Genomic DNA, 26,358 nt, shown 5'->3' on the forward strand with positions numbered 1-26,358 from the left:
GAGGAAGAAGCGGTCTTTCCCCCTTCCCCACCTTCCCTGGATTATAAAAATGTAGCCCACCTATTCCTCGGGGCAGTGCTTTTTCGCCTGTCCACTTGTATCTCTCACAAGCATCCTATCTTTTCTTATCTTTTTTCTTTTTTTAAAATGCCACAGGTGTGGCATAAGGAAATTCCCAGGCTAGGGGTTGAACCGGAGCTGGAGCTGCGGGTCTACCCCACAGCCACAGCAGTGCCAGGTCCGAGCCGTGTTTGTGACCCACACCACAGCCTATGGCAATCCTTAATCCGCTGAGCGAGGCCAGGATGGACCCTTCCTCCTGATACTAGTCAGATTCATTTCTGCTGGGCCACGACGGGAACTCCTTTCAGGCGCCTTTAAAGGGAAACATTTCGACTTCTCTTTCTTCCTTGTTCTGTATGTGGTACATTGCTAAGTTCAGTTGATCCTGTCTCTGTAATTTCATTGGATGTGTGTCTTGGTTTGGACCCGCCAAAACAGAGCCTGAGTCTCAGATTTAATTTAAATGTGGAGCTGACCTCGAGATGCAGGAGTGAAGACGTTGGAAGTATGAGACAGAAAGAAAGAAACGCTAGTAAAAGGTGGATTCTCGAGTTGGTTAGTGCGGTGGGCAATGAGGCTCACCCACTGGGGACCCCCGGAAGAACTGGGTAGAACCACGGTTCCCTAGCTTTACTGAGCTAACTTGAAAATGCCGAGGCCCCAGCCTAGGGGCTCTGACTCCAGAGCTTCGGAGTGGGCCCAGGAGCCTGCATATTAAACATAAATTCCAGGGACTCAAACGCAGGAAGGTCCACTGGGCAGAGCGCCGGGGAGAGTGCTGGGACGGCTCCCCGCTTGCGCAAAGCCTCTGCGGCCTTGGACCCAGGACGCGTCGGGCGTTTCCCTGGCGACAGGGCGGGCGGCGCGGCATGATGACGTCAGGGCGGGCCGGGCGCGAGAGGCGGGGCTGCGCTGAAGACCCGGGGCCTGTCCGCGGCTGCGCCTGCCGGGCACCCTGTCCTGGGCTCTCCGCTACGCAGCGCTCGTTGGGACCGCTGTTGAGCACCTGCAGTGAGCGCTGGGCGGTGCGGGGACCCGCGAGCCCGACGGCCCCGGGAGATCCGGAGGGCCAGCCCGTCTTTGCCCCGGGCGTGCGGGCGGCACGTGCAAAGGTCCGGGGGCATACGCGGGACTGCTGGGTGCAGAGGCTGCGAGGGCCGCTAGCCGGGCAGGTAAATTCGGGAGACGTGTTGAAGAGTTCAGACATTGTCCTCTGAGGTCACCAGACAGCTCCCACCTAAAAGGAGAATGATCGGATCTGCATGGTGGGGCCGCGTCTAAATCGTCTGAAAGAGGCGGAAGCCTCGCTAACGGAGTGGGGGTTCTCTGTTGGGCGCTGCGCCAGGCGCCGCTGTGAATGGGAACAGTTTACCAACTAGATACTGGAGTAGATTACCGTGTTTTCATCACCGCGAGAGGTCAAGTGACTGCTAAATTCGCCCAGAGAGTAAGCTCCAGAGTTGGAATCTGACACCAGGCGTCTGGCTTCAGACCCTTGCTTGTAACAGCTGTACCATCCTGCAGGGGTGGTGACCTCAGGGGGTGTTTTGCTGCTTAGGATCCTGGGATTTGGGGTGGGATGTACTTGGTGGCAGTATATACCTCACCGTCACAAGTTCTTTCCCTCACCTGGAAAATGAGAGTGCTGATAATACTTGGTGTTGCCAGCACCATGGAGTTGAGCTGCCCAGTCTTGATTAGCCGTGTGTGAGATGAACACATCCCCCCACATACAGTGTTTGTGGCATAATTGGAGCTTTTGAAGAAAGATTTAATAGGAATAAAGAAGAGGGATGCAATCCGCATTAAAGAGGTGCAGCGTGGGGGTTGTTGACTAACTGGGGTGCAGGGTAGGTGGCAGAAGGTCATTTCAGGAGGACCCTCCAGTCATGGAATCACCCTTGGGCCACCACCCCCTCAGAACGGGCCCTGCAGGAGGACAGACTGTGCTGGGCTGAGGGTGAGTTCAGTGCTGAACATTCAGAGTTTGAGAAGAGGGTGTTGAGGAAACTGCCAAGGAGCACATGGGGCTGGGGGGCTGGACATGGGGGCCCGCCATGCATCACGACAGTTTAAATGGATGAGGCGATACAGGGTGAGAGTGGCTGAGGCTGAGTCTGCAAGGAGAGCCGCAGAGGGAGGAGTGTGATATTCTGGCCCAAAGGGAGGGAGCGTGAGCACTGACAGGGACGGGGAGTTCCAGAAAGGCGCTTTCCCTTGACCTTGTCGCTTGTGTTTGGGGCGCTCGGTCTCTGCCGAGAGCCCTCAGTCGGACCTGCAACACCAGATCTGAACTGCGTCTGTGACTTACACCACAGCTCATGGCAACACTGGATCCCCAACCCACTGAGCCAGGCCGGGGATGGAACCCACATCCTCATGGGTACTAGTTGAATTCATTTCCGCTGTACCATAAAGGAAACTCTTAAGATCTGTGCCTTACTTAAAGCAAAAACAGAAACAAAACAAAAACTTACTTATTGAGCTAGGAGTCATGGTACCGTTCACCCATCTAAAGTGTCCTTGGGCTGCTTCAAAGTGGTTTTGTCTATTCAGAGGTCCTTAAATTTCCTTATGAATTTTAGGGTCAGCTTTTTAATTCCTGCCAAAAAAAAAAAAAAAAGAAGCTGGCTGGATTTTGACTGGGACAGCACTGAATTGGTAGATGCATTGGGGAATATTGGTTAATATTAATATCTTCACAGTGTAAAGGCTTCTGACCCATGAACAAGGATGTCTTTCCACTTATTTAGGTCTCAGGTTTCTTTCCAAAACATTTTATGGTTCTCAGACTATAGGTTTTACACTTCTTTGGTTGAATTTATTTCTAAGTATTTTATTATTGTGGTTGTGGTTGTAGATGGAATTGTTTTGTTTTGTTTGTCTTTTTAGGGCCACACCTGCAATATATGGAAATTCCCAGGCTAGGGGTGGAATCGGAGCCACAGCAATGCGGGATCCAAGCCTCATCTGCAACCAACACCACAGCTCACAACAATGTCGGATGCTTAACCCATTGAGCGAGGCCAGGGATCGCACCCATGTCCTCATGGACACTGATTGGATTTGTTACCTCTGAGCCATGACAGGAACTCCTGGAATTGTTTTCTTAATTTCTTTTTTTTCTTTTCTTTTGAGATCTGCACCCATAACTTACGGAAGTTCCCAGCCTAGGGGTCAAATCAGAGCTGTGACTGCCACCCTACACCACAGGCACAGCAACGCCAGATCTGAGCCGCATCTGTGACCTACATCCCAGCTCATGTCCATGCCAGATCCTTAACCCATTGAGTGAGGCCAGGGATGGAACCTGCATCCTCATGGGTACTAGCCGGGTTTGTTAGCACTCAGCTGCAAAGGGCACTCTTGATTTCATTCTTTTTTTCTTTTTTGATTTCATTTTTTTCCTTTTTTGTCTTTTCAGGGCCACACCCGTGGCATATGGAAGTTCCCAGGCTAGGGGTTGAGTTGGAGCCACAGCGGCCGGCCTACACTAGAGCCATAGCAACGCTAGATCCGAGCCGCATCTGGGACCTACACCACAGCTCATGGCAAAGCCAGATCCTTAACCCACTAAGTGAGGCCAGGGATTGAACCTGCGTCCTCATGGTTCCTAGTCAGGTTCATTTCCACTGAGCCACGACGGGAAGTCCTTGATTTCTTTTTAAGTCGTTCAGTGCTGGTACAGAAATCGGTTGAGTTTAGCATACTGATCTTGTACCCGACCAACTGGCTGAACTGATTTATTAATTTGAATAGTTTTTGGCAGCTGTCTTAGGAATTTCTATAGACAGACTTATGTCTTCTGCAGATGGAGATAGGTTTCTAGCCTGAATGCCTTTTATTTCATTTCCTGCCTGATTGCATGGGGCTAGAACCTCCAGAACTCTGTTGAATAGCAGAGGAGGCGTGGACATCCTGCTCTCATTCCTGATTTTAGGGGAAATGCTCACTTGGAAGGGTTCAAAGCTTCCCGTGGGCCCTGAAGAGTTGAGCCCAGGGTCCAGGCCCGGGACTCTGCTGTCCTAGTGTCCCCCTAGGTCTCTGTTCGCAAGCCTGTCCTGTCCAGGCCTTCCATTGGCCCAGGCACTGTGCAAGAGGAGTCGGTCTGCTCAGATCATTCCAGAATGGTTCTCTGGTCAAGAGAGCTAGGTTGCTGTGTTAGTGGACACCAGAGGTCTCTCTGTCAAGTCGAGTCACAGGCTCAGGGGCAGACCCTCCCATCCAGGTGGGCTCCAGGGGACATGGGGGGGCGTGGCCAGAGCAGACTGGCCAGCGCTGGCTGGATCCCGGCTGAGGCTTCCTGGGCTGGCTGAGTGGGCGAGGTGTCCTCAGGCCAGGCTTTAGCACCCAGAGCCCTGGGCTCTTCCTCTTGGCACGTCCCAGTGCCAGCCACAGGCTACCCTTTGCTCTTGTCTGGCCTCTTGTCACTTCCATTCCGACTGGAAACGAGGCATGCCTCCCAAGCTGCCGTCTTGGGAAGGTGGCCGTGAGCTCGGTGCGGTGGTGGCCTCCGGCTGTCCGTCCCGCCACACGTCTGGGGTGGTGGCGGTGTGAGCGGTCGGACCAGCTCTGATTCAGGTCGTGTGTCCGCAGGTGGCCGTGAGGGATGGCATCCGCCAGGGAAGGGAGCGACGACGAGGTCAGGAATGTCGCCCTGCTGCCAGAGCCGCCCCGGGGGCCCCTGCAGGCGGCCCGCGCCCGGGCCTCCTTCCCCTGGAGGGAGCTGGCGCTGTTCTGGGAGGGCGAGGACACACTGCGTTTCAAGGTGAGGCCCGGGCACCGCCGTGGGGGAGGCTGCGGGCGGCCCCTGCCTCAGCTCCGAATGGGTGAACACAGCTGGGTCGCACTGGCGAGGCCTCAGGCCCGCCTCTGTCCCCCGGGCCGCGCGCGCATCCCTGTCCTGCGGTTCTGGGTGAGGCCCGGTCCCCGTGGCCCATGTGCAGGCGGCCTCCATCCTTTGCCTTTCCAGAACACCATCTTCTCGGCTCTGGAGAACGACCCTCTCTTCTCCCCTCCCCGGGGCGCCGGGCTCCCGGTGGAGAAGTACCAGGAGGTGAACTTCCTGCGCTGCAAGCGGGTCCTGGAGTACAGCTTCCCCCGCGGGGAGGACATGCTGTGGAGCCCGCAGAGGGTCACGTCGCTGCTGCATTGCCTGGGCGCCTACGACTGGTCCTTGGCCAACATGCTCATCCTGCACCTGCTGGTGAGCAGGCCCGGGAGGGAGCCGCCGAGGCGGTGCCGCCCCGCCCCGCCCCGCCCCGCCCGGGGCCAGAGGCGCCCCGTGGGCCTGAAACACACGCAGCCTGGGGGGTCGACGGTTGCCTCTGAGGCTGCCTGCCCCTAAAAGGCTTGGGAGGTGGATGCCTTTGGGAAATGCTCGTTGAAAGAGATTTTTTTATTTTACTTATTTATTTATTTAAAAAATTTTTTTTGCCTTTTCTAGGGCCGCTCCCATGGCATATGGAGGTTCCCAGGCTAGGGGTCGAATCAGAGCTGTAGCTGCCAGCCTACACCACAGCCACAGCAACACGGGATCCGAGCCGCGTCCGCAACCTACACCACGGCTCACGGCAACGCCGGATCCTTAACCCACTGAGCAAGGGCAGGGACCAAACCTGCAACCTCATCGTTCCTAGTCGGATGCATTAACCACTGCGCCACGACGGGAACTCCGAAAGAAATTTTTTAAAAACTAATTTAGGAGATAAAAGCGGAGATTAGAATGTGTGGGCACATCGTGTTTTTTTAGAGACAAGGTCAGGGTTTTCCAGCTCTGTGTGCAAATTGGCACGCGTACGTCCTCGGATAAATTGCAGGGATCTCCTGCACGAGAGGAGGAGCGTTGGAACGCGTGCTTTATGCCCGAACAGACAGATGTGGAGCTCCCGTGGTGGCTCAGCGGAAGCGAATCTGACTAGCGTCCATGAGGACGCAGGTTCCATCCCTGGCCTTGCTCAGTGGGTTAAGGATCTGGTGTTGCCGTGAGCTGTGGTATAGGTCGCGGACGTGGCTTGGATCCTGTGTTGCTGTGGCTGTGGTGGAGGCCAGCCGCTGTAGCTCTGATTCGACCCCTAGCCTGGGAATTTCCACATGCCACCGGTGTGGCCCTAAAAAAGACAAAAACGAAAAAGAAGAGAGAGAGATGGAGTTCCTGCTGGGGCCCAACAGGATCGGCAGTATCTCTGGAGCACTAGGAGGCAGGTTTGATCCCTGGCCCAGCACAGTGGGTTAAGGATCCGACCCTGTCACAGCTGCAGTGTAGGTCACAACGACAGCTTGGCTCTGATCCCTGGCCTGGGAACTCCGCATGCTGCAGGTCAGCCAAAAAAGAAAAAAAGAGAGAGAGAGAGAGGGAATGGAGGTCAGAGGTGAGGGGCTCTTTCCTCACCTCTTCAATCCGTGGGTGGCCATGAACTCGAGAAGGCAGCCCCAGCCACATGCCGTCCTCGGAAAGGTGGGCTCACCTTGCCCATCCCACACCCTCCTCCCTCTCACCCCCCATCTCCTCGCCGGTCACCAACCTTGTGGTTCCGTTAAACTCCTGTTACCTGCTTCAAACCAGCACGCAGTTCTCTCCGGGAGCTCAAGGCCGGGCAGCCATGTCTCGGGGACCCTGGGCCTTGGACAGTAGGCCGTTAGCCTCTCGGAACCTGGGTCCCTCGCGACCCCCATGGGGAGGGTGTAACGTGTCCCCGTTAGGAAGTCCCGGGACGGCCGCCCCCCTTAGCTTCCGCCTGTTCACACGGTGATGTTACATTTTCAGAGTTTTGGATCACTGATTTACACCTCTGGTTCCGAAAGGCATCTCAAATACATCCCACAGATCGTGAGCACAGAGGTACGTTGGGGTTCCCGGGGAGCTGTGAGCTCTTGCCTGTTCTCCGTAGACACTTGTGGAAAGGGGGCCCCAGGGGAGGGGATGCGCTTCTGATTTCATGGGGCTTTTTTTTTTTTTTTTTTGTCTTTTTACCTTTTTTGGGGCCGCTCCCGTGGCATATGGAGGTTTCCAGGCTAGGGATCTAGTCGGAGCCGTAGCCGCCGGCCTACACCACAGCCACAGCAACACGGGATCCGAGCCGCGTCCGCAACCTACACCACAGCTCACGGCAGCGCCGGATCCTCAGCCCACTGAGCAATGCCAGGGATCGAACCTGCAACCTCGTGGTTCCTAGTCGGATTCATTAACCACTGCGCCACGACGGGAACTCCTCATGGAACTCTTTCCCAAGGCCGGGGACCTGCGTTCCCAGAGCTATAGGAATGTAGCCTTTTCGTATCTGGGCCTCTTCTCCTGCGTCCTGGGAGCTGTTCTGACCACGCTGCGGACTTAGCGAGGCTGCTGTCAGCTCCTCGGATCCGCTGCTCCCACAGCATCCCGCCGGGGCTGCAGGGCCCCGCTGGGTGACTTAGCAAGATCCTTGGTGGGGAGACAGGAAGTGGCGCTTTGGCGCTTCAGCCTGTGGTCCTGGCGCCAAAGGCGGGAGGTGGCATGTCTCCCAGGAAGGCCCTTTCTTGCCTCACGTCATTTTGTGTTTCCACGTTAGATTTTTGGGTGTTTTGCTCTGACCGAGTTGAGTCACGGGAGTAATACCAAGGCCATCCGGACCACCGCTCACTACGACCCCACCACCGAGGTAGGTGACACCTGCCGGTCCGTCTCTGGACTTTGAAACATGGTGTTGTCGTATAATTAGGCCAAGAAACCCATCTGTTGATTATTTCACTGATTTATTATGTTTTTGTCCGCACCAGAGGCAATGGACGTTCCCGGGCCAGGATTCGAATCCGAAGTGTAGCTGTGACCTATGCCACAGCTGTGGCAACTCCAGATCCTTAACCTACTGGCAGGCCAGGGATTGAACCTACACCACTGCAGAGACAACGCCAGATCCTCAACCTGCTGTGCCACAACGGGAACTCCAGGAGCCCATCTTTTTACATGTGTGTGCGCTGGTACAGTGCCCTCTGAGATCCGTTATGCTGAATGCAGGGGGCTTAGCAGATAAAGAGTTTGCCAGCCAGGAGTTCCCCTTGTGGCTCAGCAGTAACGAACCCAACTAGCCTCCATGAAGACTCAGGTTCGATCCCTGGCCTCGCTCAGGGGCTTAAGGATCTGGCGTTGCCATGAGCTGTGGTGTAGGTCACAGAGGTGGCTCGGATCCCGCGTTGCTGTGGCTGTGACATAGGCTGGCAGCTGCAGCTCTGACTCAACCCCTAGCCCAGGAGCTTCCACATGCTTTGGATGCAGCCCTGAAAAGCAAAAAAAAAAAAAAAAAGAGTTTGAGACGCAAAACCTTCTCCCCCTTGGACACCTGTCATGGTTTGGATTTGTGTGGAATTTGAGTGCAGTGAAGATACAGCTGTCATTTTGTGAAATTGATATCTTTGTTTACCAGGCAGTCTATGGGTATTGCCTTAGTAAACAGTTGGAGCTGCTCCTGCTTTATAAAACGAGCAAAGAAGATTCCCCATGGCCCTTGAACCTTTCTAGCTGCTTCTCAGCCTCCCCTGCCGGGGCCCAGGCTCTTTCGGCCGGTAGCCTGCCTTCTCTTTTCTGCTCCTCTGAGCCTGGCGCTCCTCCTGCATCTGTGGACTCTCCATGGCACTTGCCCTGTTGGCCACTGTGACATGGGTCACTTGGCATGTCCACCGAGGGCTGTTCTCAGTGCTCTGGGGACCTGGTAGGTCCTTGCTCTCAGGGAGCACATGCTCTGGTGGAGGCGAGACCTTGAGCAGATGAGGTCATGACGTGTAGGGGTGTTGGCACTGGGGAGGGCAGGGAGGGGAGGGGCGTGGGGGGAGGGCAGGGAGGGGAGGGGGTATGCTGGGGAGGGCCCTTTGCCCCCGTGTCTCCCAGAGGACCTCGTGCTTCTGCCACTTGCCTGTGTGTTCTAGGAGCCTTTGCACCCTGCCCACCGCCTGGTTACTCATGTGGTTGGGCAGCGGTCTAGGCAGCAGGGAGGGGGCCAATTCCTGTGCCTCTGTGACCCCCCGTGCATTCACCTGCCAGCGTGGGCCATGTGCCTCCGCTGCTGGGGGCTGGGACCCCAAGGGGGACGAGCCTGAGGAGCCCCCGGCAGAGCAGGGATGGTGGAGGAGGTCATAGTGGGCGCCGCACAGGCTGCTGGGCGATGCCAGGGAGCAGGCTGAGTCAGCCCCGTGTCAGGGCTGAGAGCAGGCTGTGTGCCCCGCCCTCCGGGTGTTCATCTGTCATCTCAGCCTCCAGATGCCTTTGTCTGGACCCAGGTCTTTCTGGCGCTCGGCCCTTCTCTTTCCATGCCTGCTGGGGTCTCGGTGCCGGGAAGGTGACGGGCGGGGAGGGGACGCGGATGTCGTTTCTGACTCCCCCTCTCGGCCTGTGTCCTAAAGGAAGATGGGTCACAGTCAGGAGCCCCGAGCCTCCTGCAGGCCACAGGCTGTGCTTCATCTGGACAGCGGGTTATTTGTTGAGCACCTACTGTATGCTAGATGCTGTTGTGAGGGCAGGCTGGGGGGCCCCTTATGCAGACGGGGTCACCAGCATGGAGAAGCTGGATGTGCTGGGCCCGGGGGCGCAGAGGACGTCTGTCTGGGCTTGTACTGTGGCACACACAGTGGACAGAGCTCTACCAGGGAAGCTCGCTGGGAACCTGCAGGAGCAGGGGAGGCAGAGCTGGGATTGGCCCTCAGCAGCTTGGCCCTTACGCTTTGCCGAGAGACGCCATCTGTCCAGCCACCAGGTGGCTCCCCTTGGTGTCACACACTTCCCAGGCCCCCTGCTGGGCTCCCCCCAAGGGCAGCCCCAGCCCTGTGCCCACTTCTCCTCGGAGTCTCATCTGTCTGGCTCCCCCAGGCTTGTGGGACGTTGCCACCCGCAGACCCGACCCAGACGGTTGGGAAGAGGAAGAGTGCGTGTGCCTTAGGGGTGGGCGAGGGGTCAGGTGGGAGGGGAACAGGAGGGGCCCCCAAGGCCGTGCTCAGCCTCGCTGAGAAGGTGGATGCTGTCTGCGGCAAGCGCCAGCCTCCAGAATATCTGCATGTCTTATTGGGGGACACGTTGGTCATCGTTTTCCGTAGGAAGCTTCTTCTCTACGTCACAAGCCCCAGGAACGTGCTCTGGTTCACAGTGGGGCTGTGCGTGCCTCCAAGGCTCTGAACAGAGCAAATCGATCGTATCGGAGATGAAAAGAAAGTCCATGTGGAGTCCCCGGGTGGCGCAGCAGGTTAAGGATCTGGCGTTGTCACTGCTGTGGCAAGGGTTTGATCCCCGGCCTGGGAATTTTCGCATATTATGGGTGCAGCCGCCCCCCCAAAAGTATATATATGTAAATATATAAAAATATGTAAAAACATATAAATGCATACATAAATATATATATAAATATATAGAATATATAAAAAGTATATAGATATAAATATATAAGTATATATGCATTAATATGTGTATATATACACACATATATTCCATGAGCTCCAGGCTCTAACTGTGATTTTGGGAGTTCCCGTCGTGGCGCAGCAGAAATGAATCTGACTAGCATCCACGAGGATGCAGGTTTGATCCCTGGCCTCACTCAGTGGGTTAAGGATCTGGCGTTGCCACGAGCTGTGATATATGTCGCAGACATGGCTTGGATCTGGTGTTGCCGTGGCTGTGGTGACAGCCAGCAGCTATAGCTCCCATTTGACCCCTAGCCTGGGAACCTCCATATGCTGCAGGTGAGGCCCTAAAAAGACCAAAAAAAAGGTAACTGCAACTTCGTTTTCTTCCCTGTGCAGGAATTCATCATACATTCCCCTGACTTTGAAGCGGCCAAGTTCTGGGTCGGCAACATGGGCAAGGTGGCGACTCACGCGGTGGTGTTTGCTCAGCTCTACACGCCAGGGGGCCAGTGCCACGGAATACACCCCTTTATCGTGCAGGTCAGACTGGGTTTCACCTGGGGGTGTTTGGAACGTCCAGAGGCATTTTCATCACAGCCGGGTGTCTAGGGAACCCGATAAGGGTGCAGTGAACACTCCGCAGGGCACGGGGCCGCCCCCATCCCCCCGCGAGAATGATCAGCCCCACATGGCAGCGGGGTGCCTTTGAGAAACCCTGGGCCACCAGCCTGAGATCATCTGGGCAGAGGGTCCATCCTCCTGGAAGCCACACCGGCATTGTGTGGACACCAGCAGGACATTGGGTCCCAGGGGCTCCGGGTGTTTCGACCTGAAGTCTGACCTGGGCGCTTTCCTGTAGCCCCTTCCTGGGTCACGAAGGAGCTTTGGCCAATGGAGTGCCCAGAATGGATGGCCGCCCGTGTCCTGCTTGCCTGGGCGCTGCAGCCTCCCCCGGCCTGGAGCTGGTGCAGGACCTTCCCACCTGGGCTGACGGGGTCCCGGTGAAGCCCTGCTCCCCCCCGCCGCCACCCTCTGGTGCTTTTGTTCTTTAAGACTTTTCTGATCAGGTGCGGGAGTGGCTCTCAGAGAAGTCATTGCATCTTTTTTTTTTTAATTGAAGTGCAATTCACGTAACATACAATGAACTGATTTAAAGTGAACGTTTCACTGGAGGTTTCGCGGTGTTTCAGAGCCGTCCCCTCTAGAAGAACCCTGCACCTGTCCGCACTCCTTCCCCGCCACCCCCTCTGGTCTGGTCTGGTCTCTCTCTGTGGCTCTGCCTCTTTGGACGTCTCTTTTAAGAGGAATCCTGTCAACGGTGACCTTTTGTGTCTGACTACTTTCCCTTCACGTGTTTGTGAAGTTCATCCGTGTTGCAGCCTCTCCCAGCACCACCCCCTTCTTCTTCTTTTTTTTTTTCTTTTCTTTTGGCTGCACTTGCAGATGCAGAAGTTCTGGGGCCAGGGATTGAACCTGAGCCACAGCAATGGCAACGGCAGATCTTTAACCCACTGAGCCACCAGGGAGGTCCCCCTTCCTTTTACAGCTGAATGAGCCCCTGTGCGGCTAGTCCTTGGTTTGCATACCTGACCCTTGTCCTTGGATGGACGTGCTGCGTGGTTTTCACCTTTCAGCGACTGGGAGAACCTTGATGAGCAGTGTCTGAGGGGGCACCTGTTTTCACCTCTTGAGGGTCTGTTCCCAGGAGCGGAATTGCTGGCTTGTGCGGTGCTTCTGTATGGAACCTTTTGTAGATTCCTGTACTGGCTTCCGTCATCTTACACCCCCACCAGCGATGCTGAGGCGCCCGTTTCTTCACATTCTCACCAACACTTGTTACTTTCTTTTGTCCCCATGACCCCCCAGCGGGTGTGAAGCAGTATCTGGTTAGGGTTTTGATTGTGCATTTGCTTTTTTTTTTTTTTTTTTTTTTGCTTTTTAGGGCCATACCTGCAGCATATGGAGGTTCCCAGGCCAAGGGTCCATTTGGAGCTATAGCTGGCTTACACTGCAGCTCACAGCAACGCCAGATCCTTAACCCAATGAGCAAGGTCAGGGATTGAACCTGTGTCCTCATGGATCCTGGTTGGGTTCATTAACTGCTGAGCCATGGCGGGAACCCCTGTGCAATTTCTTAATAACCACCCACATCTTTTCATGTGCCAGTGGGCTATTTATTTTCTTTCAGGAAAGGTCTGTTCAAGCCCTTTGCCCTGTGGGGCTAAGCAGACACCCCCATGCCCACTCCCACCCCTACTCAAGAGCAAAAGCTGCTCAGGGCTGTCTGAGCAGGGCTCGGGCGCTGTCCCTCTGCTCTGTTCTGCCCTTGACCTCAGTGAGCGTCCTTTTTTGATTCAAGAGGTGAACATGAAATTTGTAAGGATGATGTTATCATTTATTTCGAGATGAACTGAAAACTAGCACGAGCCGTATTTTTCTGATGGATTACTTGAAAAATCGCTAACTTTTAAAAATAGCTCTTCTCCTCTCCCTCTCTTTTTTAAAACTATTTTTTCTATTTCATGAGGTTTTGCCTTTTCCCCTGAACCTTTGCAGAACTTATTGTTTGACTCTAGCTTTCTATTTCTTTCTTTCTTTTTTTTTTTTTAAGGGCTGCACCCAGGGCATATGGAGGTTCCCAGGCTACAGGTCGAATCAGAGTTGTAGCTGCCAGCCTACGCCAGAGCCACTGCAACGAGGGATCCGAGCTGCGTCTGCGACCTACACCACAGCTCACGGCAACGCCGGATCCTTAACCCACTGAGCAAGGCCAGGGATCAAACTCCCATCCTCATGGTTCCTGATCGGATTCATTTCCACTGCACCGTGACGGGAACGCCTCTATTTCAATTTAAGTATCAGTATTTTAGAGTTCCACTAAGTGAGATAACTCTTGCCCGGAAATAAGCAAAAGCTGCCAATTTCTACCGGTAGCTCAGCTCTGAATAGCACAAATCCGAGAATGCTCTGACATGGAGTTTTTGCAGCCTTGCTGTTGACATTTGGGGCTGGCTCGCCCCAGCTGTGGGCCGTCCTTTGCACTGTAGGGTGTTCAGCAGCATCGCTGGTCTTTCTCCACGAGATGCCCGTGGTCCCTCCCAGTTAAGACACCTGCACATGTCTGCAGACATTGGCGAATGTTCCCCGCGGCTGGGAGGGGGAGGCGGACTCTCGCCTGGCGGGACGAGGCTCCATGCCGTCCACGTAGAGCTGAGGTGGCGGGGCCTGTCCGCTTTCTCTGTGGGCGTCAGGCCCCCGTGTTTATTAGAGACTTGTGGGGGCAGAGGTGCCCGGCCATCGTCTTAGGCTGTTTCCCCCACAGCCGTTTTGTCCTTTCATTAAAACCCGTGGAAAGCCCTGCATCTTACCCATGAACAGGAAATGCCGGACGACCCCCTGGCAGCTCGTACTAACCAATGTCCTGGAGCCACTGTAACCCAACAAAGCAGGGCAAACCAGGGCCTGAAACCACAGAAATTGACTCTCTCCTGGTCTGGAAGCTGGCATCTGAGTCAGGATGTCAGAAAGGCCGCCCCCGCCCCCGGGAGGCCCAGGCACCCTCCTCCTGCCTCTTCCAGCTTCTGGGGCTCCAGGCCTTCCTGGGCTGTGGCCACTGCCCCCCTCCCCCAGCCCTTGCCTCCGTCCTCATGTGACACCCCCCCCGCCCCCGTCGTCTCCTCCTCTGACTTTCCGAGGACCTTGGTCATGAGGCTTAAGCGCCCCCCCCCCCCCCCCCAGCTTAACCCAGGGCCAGCGCCCGCCAGATCCTCAAGTGCGTCTGCAGGACCCTGGCTCCCCTGAGATGCGGTTTTGGGGGGAGCCTGTGGCCCAGTCCCTGGGGTTTGGGAATCTCCCTCCGGCTCGCCTGTGGTGACAGCTGCCGTCTGCGGTTTGTGCAGATCCGGGACCCGAGGACCCTTCTCCCCATGCCGGGGGTGACGGTCGGCGACGTGGGGAGGAAGCTCGGGCAGAACGGCCTGGGCAACGGGTGAGTGCGCGGCCGAGCTCGAAGGCCACTCCTCTGGGGCGTGACCCGAGGGTCCTTGCTCTGTACCTCCCTGGCCGTGACCTCGCCTGGGCCCTCGGAGCTGACCTGACAGCGGGGGACTCGGGAGAACCATGGTGGGGACACGCCTCCCCTCCGCACCTGAGACCGTGTCATGCACGCCAACCCCCGGAGGTGGAGATGCCCCAGGTGCAGAGACGCGGGCCTCTGCCTGGCAGGGGGTGGCTCCCGCTCTCAGACGAGGCTCAGGCCGGACCCCTGTGGCCTGCGGGGCTTCCGCCTCTGTGCCATGCCTGCTCCCTACCCCGGAGCTCGGGCACCCAGCATGAGTCCATGCGGGATGGGGGTTGGAACAGGCTTCCAGGGGGAGGGGGCAGTGTGGTCTGAGATGACGCGGGGCAGGGAGGTCCTGCAGCAGGCGGCGTGGGGAGCCATGTCGGGAAGGTGTCTCACCGAGGGACTCCTGTCATCATTAATGCCATGAATTTTGGAATCAGACAGATTTGGGTTCAAATCCTGGGCCGCCTCTGCCCCTTGCCTTATCTTGGTGGCTTTCCTGGGCCGCCTCCTCGTCTGTAAGGGGGTGCCATGGCATGGTCCCAGGCCTGGGGGCCGTCTGCTCCCTGTCAGTGCCTTTGTCACCTGGGCACGCGTCCCCCGGAAGCCAGGCGGAGATGGTTTGCGCCCCTCTGTCCCGGAAGCGAAGTCGGGCACCTCAGTTGTGGTCTCCGGATGTTTGTATACCTGCTGCTGCAGCAGGATCAGAGGAGCCTGCCCTGCTGTAGTCTGAACCCCTGGTTATTCTGACCCCCGTCATTCTGAGCCAGGTTGTTGGTCGTCTCCGAGACAGAAGCTGGACCACCATCTCGCGTGGAGAAACCTCCTTTCAGCTGCTGCCCCCCAGAAGCAGCCGGAGGCACAGAATGTCTCTCATGTCTGCTTGGACCCTCAAAACGAGGGGCCCCGGCCTGTACCGGGGGAGGGTGGAGACCATTGATTTTCACTCTGTAGCCAGAGGAGGAAACGGAAGGATGTTTTTCAAAAGCAAAACCAGATGCACACACAGCCAGCTCTTCCAATACCTGCCTAGAATTCTGAGCGCTTCTCTCGCTGTCCTGTGTAAAGAGCCTGTTTTTTGTTTTTTGGGTTTTTTTGCTTTTTGCTCTTTTTTTAGGGTCTCACCTGCAGCATATGGAGGTTCCTAGAATAGGGGTTGAATCGGAGCCACAGCTGCCAGCCTACACCACAGCCACAGCCACACGGACCCAAGTTGCCGTTGCCACCTATACCGCAGCTCACGGCAACACCAGCTCTTTAACCCATTGAGCAAGGCCAGGGATCACACCCGCAGCCTCTTGGTTCCTTAGTTGGATTCGTTTCCGCTGCGCCACGACAAGGACTCCGAGAGCCTGTTGATTAGTGTTGGGGCCTGGCCGGGAGGGGGCGTACGTTTCCCTCCATCACTGCCTCGTGCAGGTGTGCGGGGCCCTGGCAGGGACAGGCTGTGTGGCCCTTGGTTCTCGGGGCGGCGAGGACAATCTGCAGCCCTCAGAGCAGGGCACAGGTATGTTTGAGAAGGTGGTTCTGGCTGCAGGTGAGGCTGCATCAGGAGGGCTGGGGCCGGGGCGGGGCGGGGGGAGCGTCTCGCTCTGGGCTGACAACCAGCGGCCTCTTACCGGATCCGCGTGTCCCGGCGTGGGGCCCAGCAAATACCTGTATGGTGACTCCACCTGCGGAAGGGTCTGCCCTTACCTGAAAGGCCAGGCAGGTGTGTGCCCAGGGGCTGGTGGTGGGAAGTTACCCTCCGGCTGTGAACAGATGCTGCCGGTCCCTGCAGTGGACAGCGTCAGGCGCAGTCACAGGTCCGCAGTCCTTGGCCACTGGGTTTTGCAGCTTGGACCCTTTACCGCTGTTTGAGGACATCGGTGAAAACCCCCGCCCTGGTGCCCCCCACATCAACTCCTGTCTCAGGAGACTGAGGTCTTGGCCCTTGGTGTGATGGCCCACAAGGAACCTTAAGCAGAGACACGTCACACCGTGACAGCACGTCTCCCTAAACAAGCATGTCACCTCCTGGCCGTGGAACCAAGCGCTTCTAAGACTCAGAAATACCAGCTTGGGCGCCGCCAGGGGGCGGCATGGTGACCATCCTGATGGCGGCCAGGGCCGTTCCCCCAGACCTGGGTCCCTCTCCCCGTGGGGCTCCATGGAAGCCAGCTGACGGCTATCTCCGTCCCTGAGCCTTCGAAGGCTGGTGCTGGGAGCTGGGCCAGGAGCGGCGATGCGGGCAGTCCCCAGAGCCTCAGCACACCTCCAGCAGAGGGCGTGTGGATTTGAATCTGGTGTTAAGGACACACAGTCCCAGGGCCGGCCCTGCTGGCCCGCTGCTCAGAGCAGCTTTGTGACTAAGTGACTTTTTTTTTCTTTTTGCCTTTTCCAGGGCTGCTCCTGCAGCATATGTAGGTTCCCAGGCTAGGGGTCTAATTGGAGCTGTAGCCGCCAGCCTACACCACAGCCACAGCAACACGGGATCCGAGCTGCATCTGCGACCTACACCACAGCTCACGGCAACGCCGGATCCTTAACCCACTGAGCGAGGCCAGGGATCGAACCCGCAACCTCACGGTTGAAATGTCTTTCTCTTGGTTGGTGTGGGGTTGGTCGTGGGGTTATGTCACCTTCTGAGCTGTCCTTTGCTTTTATCTGGGTCTCGGGCCGGGGGAGATAAGCCACGGGAGCTGACCCCCGTTTAACCAGAAGCGCTGTGTCTCCGCCCAGATTCGCCATGTTCCACCAGGTCCGGATTCCGCGCCAGGACCTGCTGAACCACACGGCAGACGTCACCCCCGAGGGCACCTACGTCCCCAAACTTAAGGTACAGGCGCCTCCAAACATGGGTTCTGCGTGTGGGAAGCCATCCCCTCCGTGCCCACGGGACACCCCCTGTGCTTGGAGGAGGAGGGTGGCCACGGGAGCAGGCGGCCCGTGCAAACCTCCCTAGGCTCAGGCCCTTTGGCTGCCAGCCCTGGGACCCCAGGCACGGACACCCCCGCCCAGCGCCCCCCCCAGCCCGTCCCGGGTGATAGTCAGGGAGCTGCCCCCCACCAGCGCCGTTTCCTGCCAGGGGCTTAAGGGCGGAAGGTCACCTGGGCGTGTGCACAAACGGGGTGCCAATGTCCACTGTCGGGGCGACTGTGCCCGTCAGTGCACTGAGCAGGGACATGCAGTGGCACAGCCCTGGGCGCTTTGCAGACGTGGCCAAGTCAGTGGCTGAGCCCTCCCAGTCCTAAACCCATGGCCGGGATGACATGTCCAGGGGGCACGTGCTCTCCTGAGAACACGGCCTGTCACAGCGTGTCACATGCTTGGCACTGAAGGAGCGGGTCTTCAGTAAGTGTGACAGGAACCTCCAGATAAGAAGCTGGAGGTGCCATGGGAAGCCTTTCGGGAAGAGAAAGTGATAGGAAACATAAATTAAAAGTGTGAAAGTAAGTCGTTGGAAGCAAGCGCCCCGTCGATGCGGAGAGCACGGGGGGAGAGTGTGAGGGGCTGAAATCACAGTGCAGGGCCGCAGGCGGGGATGAGAGAAGCGGGCTGGGGACAGTTTGCAGAAATGGCCGTGAAGCAGGAAGCAAACCTCGACGGAAGGGGGGGCCGCTGGGGAGGAGCCAGGCGCCCCCTCCCCGACCCGCCGGAGGGAACGTCAGCCCCTCGGAGAGGGGACTCCGAGACCCCCAGAGAGGGTGCGGCAGGCCCTGGTCCCGCAGAGTAAACCCCTCACCCTTGGGGTCTCCAGAGGGACTTGAACGCGGGGGGACTGTCGAGTGACGTTTTCTACGTTGGGGGAGGACGCCTGCGAATGTGCCTTTTCCAAACCCACCTGAGCTGCCGCTCGTGCGTGAGAACATGAGAGGGTGATTCTCAGCCGGAGGCTTGGAAGGTTGCCACACGCATACCAGAGTGGACGTGGTTTTGGAAGAAAAGGCCGAATAAGACAAGACGTGTACCCAGGAGAAGCAGCAGGGGGTGAGGGCGGGACGTGAGGCCCCTGGGCAGGCGACGGACTCTGGTGCCACCCACGGGCCGCTGTTGGAAAGAGGGAACGTGCACTGAGCTTTATCACCTTAGAAACAGATGCACACAGGCCGTCGCCCTGTTGAAAAGATCGCAAGGAAAGACTGGTCACCGTCACACCCGCAGGATGGTGGTTCGATGGGGAGGGAGGAGCCCCTTTTAGAAACCTTGTTGGGCCAGCAGTGCACCTGCCTTGGCCCCCGCCTCGCTCTCGGCATGAGCTGCGTCCGGTTCTGGGTGGGTCCAGAGCAGGGCTTCGGTCCCTCCAGGTGGCCGCCTGCAGGTTCTGCAGATGGCACATCTGCCCGGACCCTGTCCTTGTGCCCTGAGCATCCCTCGTGCCTCCCCACGCCGTCCCACAATGGGGACGCCGGCCCCCGGCAGCGCGGCCCTCCGGGCCTGGGGCTCTGTGTCCGGGCGCCCGGGCAGGGCCGGCCGTGCTGACCGAGGACAGGGCGCCCTCCGCCTGGGCCTGTCCCGAGGCAGCCGGCCCACATCTGCTCTCACCAGATCTCGTCCCGCAGGACGTCCGGCAGCGCTTCGGCCGGGCCCTGGGCAGCCTGTCCACAAGCCGGGTCTTTATCGTGGCCTTGACCATCATCAACTTAAAGCTGGCCCTTTCCATAGCTCTGCGCTTCTCGGCCACCCGGCGTCAGTTCGGACCTGCAGATGGCGAGGAAGTGCCCGTGCTGGAGTACCAGACGCAGGTGCGGGGTCTGCGCTGCGGTTCCCGGGCTGCCCGCCTGGGGCCCCGAGCTCATCCCTCCCCGTGACATGGGCCCAGGACGCAGCAGCCGCGTGGGCAGCGCGTTCACGCCACCGTCCCTCAGCAGAGGGGACGCTGCTCTGCCGGGGCCTCCGAGAGGAGGCAGCCCTCGATGGCAGAGGTGTCCCCTGGACGCCCGGCCGGGCGGGGGAGCCCCTTGCACCCCGGCCCTTCCCCGCACTCTGAGCAGCGGGTCCTCCGGGCCCGGGGCTGGAGCGATCCTCCCCAGGTTGCCGGCAGGGCCCGACAGAGGCAGCGGCTGAGCCGGCCCGGGCCTTGACGCGTGAGCGGAGGCGTCTCTGCGACGGTCTCGGGAAACGGAACAGAGTCCGAGGCTTTTCTCTCATCACTTCTTTTACTATGAGCCTGTTTTGACACCAAATAAGGAGAAGTCCACTCATGGGTCATGCCTGGGGGGGCCCTAGGCGCCCTCCACACGCACTCTGTGACTTCCCGGGGCGTTAAGAGAGGCCCCCCTCCTCCCGCCGAGCCACGTGCTGGGGCTCCTGGCCCCTGGTGCTACCCGTCCGTGCTGTGTGTCTTGGGCAAGGCACTGAACCTCTCTGTGCTCTCCTTTGTAAGTCGAGATCGCTGATGCTGCCTCTGGTGGGCGCGTGAGAAGCCGGTGGCGCACCGCGTCTGCATCCCGTGGGGCTGGCCTCCGGGTGCTCTCAGGCCGCTGCCTCCATCCGCTGGTGGAGGAGATCACTCCCCCCGGCCTCCTCGAGCCTCCTCTGGCTCAGGGGTGGTGGCTCCCCTCCTCGTGGGCTCACGGGGTCCGCGTCGACGTGGGGGCCGTGGGCGGTGGGTGCCCTGCTCCCTCGCCTTCACGGCCACCCCGGGAGGCAGGCGGGCCCAGGGGACTCCGGCGCTCAGGTGGGTCGTGTCGGTTTCAGCAATGGCGCCTGCTCCCGTACCTGGCCGCCACCTGGGCCTTGGACCACTTTTCCAGATGCCTCTTCCTGGCTCTGCAGGAGCTGCAGCTAGGCTTTCTGAAGAACGACCAGAGCACCAGGCAGGTGAGGACCCGGCTTCCCTCTGCAGCAGCAGAGGCGGTGGTGTTGAAGTTTCTGGGGCCAAACAGCACAGATGCAGCCATTCCTTCAAATCAGCCTCAGTGCCTCCTGGGTTTACAGGGAGGGGACCCTGTGAGACCTCTTTCCTGGGCTGTGGCCCGCACGTGTCAGGCCTGTGTCCATGTCCCTGCTTCTCAGGGATGTGCTGACATGGCTCCTGCCTCCTGTCTGTGAGTTCAACTGCTGTTCTCTTGAGAACATGATGGGTTTGCAAAATCCCCGTTACCGGCCCCGCAGTCGATTTCATGGTTCTGATCCTTGTGTAAACAGCCCTCCAAAGGTCTGAATCCCACTGAGTGGATCTGAGCTGACAGGCGAGGCTTTGTGCCAGAAACGAGCGTGCAAATCCACTGAGGTCAGCCCCTGTGCTCAAAGGAGTCCCGTGCTCCTTGCTGCGTGCATGGTTCATGCACTGATTTTCCACCTCACGCGGCCCCCCGGGCAGGAGTGAAATGTGAATCATAAACTACGTTTGAAAGCTCATGAGAAATGCTGCAGAGTTCGGGGCCCTACGCCCCGAAAAACCTGTCTCAAATTAGCACGTTTCCGAATATTCAGCAGCAACATCTAGGAGTTGAGGTAGTGGGTGAGGCAGGAAGGCCAGCAGGGTGCGCTGCCGAGCAGCCAGGCCGCCTGTGAGGGCCGTTTTTTTCCTTGGAAATGCAGCCTTAGGCATGTTTTTTGCCCCAAAAGTGAGTCATTGAAACTTCAGCCAGCTGACAATGGAATTGTCCTGTTAATCATGTTTTGAAGTGGAATAAAGCCCCATTCGTTCTGAAACTCAGTGGTTTAACCCAGGCCCAGGTTAAAAAGGAGCTGTTACTTGGAGTTCCCTGGTGGCCCAGAAGTTAAGGACTTGGCATTCTCACTGCTCTGGTGCGGGTTTGATCCCTGGCTCAGGAACTTCCGTGTGCCGTGGGTGTGGCCACAAAAACAAAGCAGCCTTTACTGGAGGTTGCAAATGCTGGAAAAATGCATCCCCTTATTTAGCAGATGTGTGGGTCTCTTTCTTGTTTTTGTTGTTTTTATTAAATACCGAGTGGAAGCTAAAGAATGTCCAGCAGAGGTGTGAAGGCAGGGGATGTTTCTTTGGCATCTCACCACCGCTGATCGGAGCAGGTACAGCGTGTCACTTGGGTCCAGGCTGTGAATTTGGTGTAAACTGGGTCCTAGGCATCCTTCTGTGGTCAGCCTTCTCCCCGGGGGTTTACCCGCTGAGCAGCGCCGTGGCCCCTTCTTTTCATCACTGTGAGATTGTGTGGGGGCGCCTCCGCCACAGGGTGTCCAGCCGAGGTGGATACTGGGTTTTAAGCTAAAATTGGGTTTCTTTCTTTCTTTCCTTCTTACTTTCCCTCCTTCCTCCCTTCTTTCTTCTTCTTTTTTTTTTTTTTTTTTGGCACACCCGTAGCACATGGAGGTTCCCAGGCCAGGGGTCAAATCGGAACTGCCGCTGCCAGCCTACACCACAGCCCCAGCAACGCGGGATCCAAGCCCCATCTGTGACCTACACCACAGCTTGTGGCAACGCTGGATCCTTGAATGAGGCCAGGGATGGAACCCGCATCCTCACGGACACCATGTCGGGTTCTTAACCCGCTGAGCCACGACGGGACCTCTCTGGGTTTCTCATTTGCTGTCACCAGGTGCCTTGGAGCAGGTGGACAGGGACATAAGCCTGGGTGCTGGGCTTGAACTGAGCCCCGACCTCTGCTGCTGGAGCCTCTTTTCACCTCGTCCTCTTGGCTTCCCTCTCCCAAGGCCGAGCTAGGACGTGAGGTCCACGCCTTGTCGTCGGCCGGCAAGCCCCTGGCCTCGTGGACTGCCCAGCGGGGAATTCAGGAGTGTCGGGAGGCGTGCGGAGGACACGGCTATCTGGCCGGTAGGTTTTGGAGACGTGGGCTGGTTTTCTGTCCTTGCCCCTAGCCTGCGGCTCACGACCAGGGGTCAGCAGGCCACAGCCCGCAGGCCTCTCGGGTGCGCACTTCCTGTGGCTGTGTTCCCTCTGCACCTGCAGAGCTGACCAGTCTGAGCAGAGCCTAGACCATTCACTGCCCAGCCCTTTCCAGAGCAAGTGTGCCAGCCCCTGCCCAGGCTCTGTGATGCCTGGTGTTCCTTGTTGCCATCCGGGGTTCCCGAGGCAGCACGGAGACGCTGTGGGGAGGGGCCCCTGAGCACCGGCATGGAAAGGACTCATCTGCTCGTTTGAATTGCAACTTTTTGGTTAACGACTTGGCAGTGATGGCCCCAAGTTTCGTTCTGGTGAAAGATCCTGAAACTCAGAAGAGAGTTCCTTTTTCTTGGCTTTGGCAGCTGTGTGGTTGCGAGGATGGGTGACCGATGGCCTGGGACTGAATCCTGGCTTTGCCGGTCACTTGGTGGGTGGCCGCGGGCAAGGTCCCTCCCCTTCTCTCTGGTGGGGACCGAGGCGGGGAGTGCGGCACGGCTTCCGCAGCAAGCGAAGTGACGCACGTGAGGGGCTCAGCACCGCTGTTGTTACGGCGGCCTCGTCGTCCTGGTCATCATGCCGTGTGCAGTTACCAGCCAACCTCCCGTGGGCCAGTCGCCGGTAACCGACTGCTGAAGTCCGGTTACTCAAAGCCACGTGTTCCGAACCCCGGAGCCGGCGGGGACCTCAGGCGCAGTCGATTCCTCGGCAGCCTGTGGGGCTCTGGTGGAGTCGGAGCGTTTCCGGGGTGCGTTCAGCGAGGAGGGTCCCAGGTGCCCCTCGGCTCCTCCACGTCCCGCCCCTGCCCGCCTTCCTGCCGCGTGGGGAACCAGGGGGCTGCCGAAGTTCCTCCCGTGTGTGTGTGTGTGTGTGTGTGTGTGTGTGTGTGTGGCGTCCTCTGTGCGGTGCTCTTTGCGGTTTTCGTTTGTTGTGGCAGCTCATAGAGACGCTCTGCATGGTTTAGAATGAGGCCCTTGAGTCCTGCAGCCGTGCCGACGGCAGGAGTGGCCAAAGCCAGTGTCATCACACACACTAAGGCCGAGCCGAGGCCAGCGAGGCCAGACTCAGCGGGGATACACATACGGCGTCGAATAGCCGTTGCAGGGTATCTCTTAGGCCTTGGTGTTGAGGGGTCTCGCTGCGGCCCGGGGCCGCGAGTCAGGGGAAAACGACCAGGGTGTCATAGGTGACCGCAAGCCTCAGGTCTGCTGCAGACCCTCTCGGGCCGTTCACAGCGGCGTGGGAGGGTGCAGAGTGAGGCGTCCTGCCCTTTCCCTGCTGGCTTCTCCCAGCTCAGCCTCCCTTCGGGAGCCCCTTCTGCCTCGGCGGACAGAGACCCGGGTGGCGCGGCCTGGGAGGCATAGCTTAGAAAACCTGCAGGGGATTTGGGTTGTTTAACCGGTAGGAAGGACAAGATGAGCATTGTCTTGAGATACCGGACATGGCTTGTGTAGGAAGAAGGGCTCCTTGGGGTGTAAGAGGAAGAGACCCCCCACCCCCGGCAGTCAGCTCTCCTGAAGCCGTCACGTCTGTCAGTGACCCCCCAGGAGGGAGCTTCCCCAGGTGACCTGTGATGCTCATGGTAGCCGTGGGGCCACCGAGGGCAGTGAATGCCTCTTGAGCATCCGCTGCTCCCCAGGCCGTGCTGGGCCTTCGCGGGGAGCTGCCCGCTTCCCTTCCTGGCCAGGTGGCCCCAGTGTGTCCTTTTAGGGCTGGCTGGATGCAGAGGGCCCGCTGGCTGTGGGGAGCTGGGACCTGGAGCAGGGTGGGACGTGCCTTGTCCGGTCCACGCGGGCCTGGGACCTCGGAGTCCTGGACAGCGAGGCAGGGAGCGTCCCGTCCAGGCCCTCCGTGACGAGGACCCCGTGGCCTCCCTGCAGTGAACCGTCTGGGCGACCTCAGGGACGACAACGATCCCAACTGCACGTACGAGGGTGACAACAACGTCCTGCTGCAGCAGACCAGCAACTACCTGCTCAGCCTGTGGGAGCGCCGCAGCCAAGGTGAGGCTCCCACGCGCTCCGGCGCCCTCGCGGCTCAGCAGGGGCGCGGGTCCCGGGCCCCTTGAGTTAGTGCTTCTATTGGGACGGAGTGTGTGCAGGAAGGGCCCGTGTGATCAGAGGGGGCTGGACCAGCTTCCCCAGGGATGGGTGAGGCGTGTGGGGTCCTTCCTCTGGACACGCCCTGGGGTGGGGGCCCTGGCTCTCCCCAATCACGGCTGTGCTCCTAGGTGGCGGCCGCATTGAGAGCCCGCTCGAGACCGTGGACTTTCTGGACGCCTGTCCTGACATCCTTGGCCAGAGGTTCGAAGGTTGCAGCCCTGAGGACTTCCTGGACTCCTCGGGTAAGTACAGCCCCCACCCCACTGTCTCCAGGGCTGCCCTCTGCCCGGCAGGCACCCTGGAGGCACCTGTGGGCTTGTTCCCACTTTCATTCGATGGTTCACCCATGGACCGTCACCGGGTGTCCGCACCGAGTCAGTCAGGTGTTGACCCCAAAGATGAAGTGAAGGGATCCCACTTGGCGGTCCCCTGCCCCCGCCCCAGGGCTAGAGGGGGAGGCCTCTGGGTCCCGCTCTGCCTCACCAGGTGGCCTCAGCTCCCACCCACCCACCCGCGGTTCGGCGTGCCCCACTCCTGATCCACGCTGTTGGCTGTCTCTGGGCCTTTGCATGTGCCAGGCTTTCTGTCCTGGTCACCCCCCGCCCCCCGCCTCTTGTCCCCCCTGACCAGCAGCCCCCCTGGGCTGTCTTCAGCCCCCATATCTGGACCCAGGCCCATTACAAAGCTCACCATTGTCCATTAACAGCACGGACGCTTCCGTAGTGAGTGGTCGGGGAGAGCAGGGTTGGTAACTGCCCCCCCCAGTGTTTGACATCTTCTGAAGGCTGCACCTTCCCCGCAACAGGGGCCCGCTCGGTTTTTTGGTCAAATCCCGTATCAAAAACAGCAGCTTTACTCCACCGCAGAAGCCTCGCTGCATCGTCACCGCCGCCTCTGTCAGTGCCCAGCACGTCCCTCTGCCGCCCTGAGCTCCTGCCACCAAGCACCTCGGGGCCTCCCCTGTGACCCAAGGTGATCGCCCTGGGCTCCTGCCCCGGCAGGCGGACAGGAGCTGGGCCTCTGGCCGGTCACCCAAGGAGCTGGAAAGGCGGCCCACCTGCCAGTCATCAAGGGCACTAGGTCTGGCCCTGGCCACCCCCAGCTGTGGGCGTAGAGCAGGTCCCCACCCCCTGCACCCTGGGAGTGACAGCCCGCCTCTGCAGGCCCACGAGGACGCGGGAGGGCGGGCGCCTACACACTCAGCAAGGTGGTGGCCCCACAGGGGCTCGGGGACCATCCTTGCCATGTCGAAACTGTGTCATGGCTGCAGTTTTCATCACAGGAGTGGCTGTTAGCACGGAGCCTCTGGCCTGGAGGAGGGCAGTGGCTTTGCTAGCAGGAGACCCCAGGGCACGTCCCCCGGGGGCCTCAGGGTCCTCGGGTGAAGGGGCCACCCTCCCTTGGAGGGCATGTGGCATCATGGTGTCAGCGGGCACCAGGCGGGCACTGCCTTGCCAGCCCCGGGAGAGGAGGCCGAGGCCACCCAGTCTGCCCCCATCCACACCAGGGGCCAGAGCAGCCGTCGAGCCCGGGCTGGGCTGACTTTCCAGCCGTCGCTCCACCTCCGTCTGCATCATTGGCCAGTAATGGCTTCGTTTCCCTCACCCCTCTTGGTTAGCACGTTAGACGTGACAGCCGTCTTTATCCCCCTTTTAAAGAGCTGGGAGGGCAGGCCTCTCCCTCGGTCACAGCGCTCCCCCCGGGCTGTACAGTGACCTCATGGCTCTAGCAGCCTTCCCCCCAGCCCACCGCCCGGTGTCCCGTCGGAAGGCATACAGGCTGCCTGCGGGCCTCTGGATGTGTCCCTGCACCGGCTGGTGTCCCTGTCCGTCCCTGGGGCCCTGAGAGCACAGGCCGTGAGCTTGGGGACCAGGATCGGGAAGGGCGCCAGGGCAGCGCCGTCTGTTTTCCCGCGACTGCTCTCATTGTCGCGGGTTCCAACAAAGCGAACCCATTTTCTGGAG

General features: G+C 58.8%; 1 protein-coding gene across 2 annotated transcripts in view; it reads left to right on the forward strand.

Moving 5' to 3' along the window:
* Positions 1-970: 970 nt before the first annotated feature.
* ACOX3 (acyl-CoA oxidase 3, pristanoyl) overlaps positions 971-26,358 on the forward strand; it is a 41,045-nt gene continuing 15,657 nt past the window's right edge. The window contains exons 1-13 of one of the 2 annotated variants that reach the window (XM_047798306.1): positions 971-1,235; positions 4,660-4,831; positions 5,036-5,269; positions 6,830-6,904; positions 7,611-7,700; positions 10,822-10,965; positions 14,325-14,413; positions 17,210-17,306; positions 19,030-19,212; positions 20,168-20,290; positions 22,106-22,226; positions 24,173-24,295; positions 24,523-24,636. In XM_047798306.1, coding sequence (XP_047654262.1) covers positions 4,673-4,831; positions 5,036-5,269; positions 6,830-6,904; positions 7,611-7,700; positions 10,822-10,965; positions 14,325-14,413; positions 17,210-17,306; positions 19,030-19,212; positions 20,168-20,290; positions 22,106-22,226; positions 24,173-24,295; positions 24,523-24,636 — 1,552 coding nt within the window. In that variant the 5' untranslated portion in view covers positions 971-1,235; positions 4,660-4,672. Of the gene's footprint in view, positions 1,236-1,282; positions 2,024-4,659; positions 4,832-5,035; positions 5,270-6,829; positions 6,905-7,610; positions 7,701-10,821; positions 10,966-14,324; positions 14,414-17,209; positions 17,307-19,029; positions 19,213-20,167; positions 20,291-22,105; positions 22,227-24,172; positions 24,296-24,522; positions 24,637-26,358 lie in introns of those variants that run through there. The other variant, XM_047798307.1, reaches the window with a different exon arrangement.

This window comes from Phacochoerus africanus, chromosome 10 (genome assembly GCF_016906955.1).
Source record: "Phacochoerus africanus isolate WHEZ1 chromosome 10, ROS_Pafr_v1, whole genome shotgun sequence".
Lineage (NCBI taxonomy): Eukaryota > Metazoa > Chordata > Mammalia > Artiodactyla > Suidae > Phacochoerus > Phacochoerus africanus.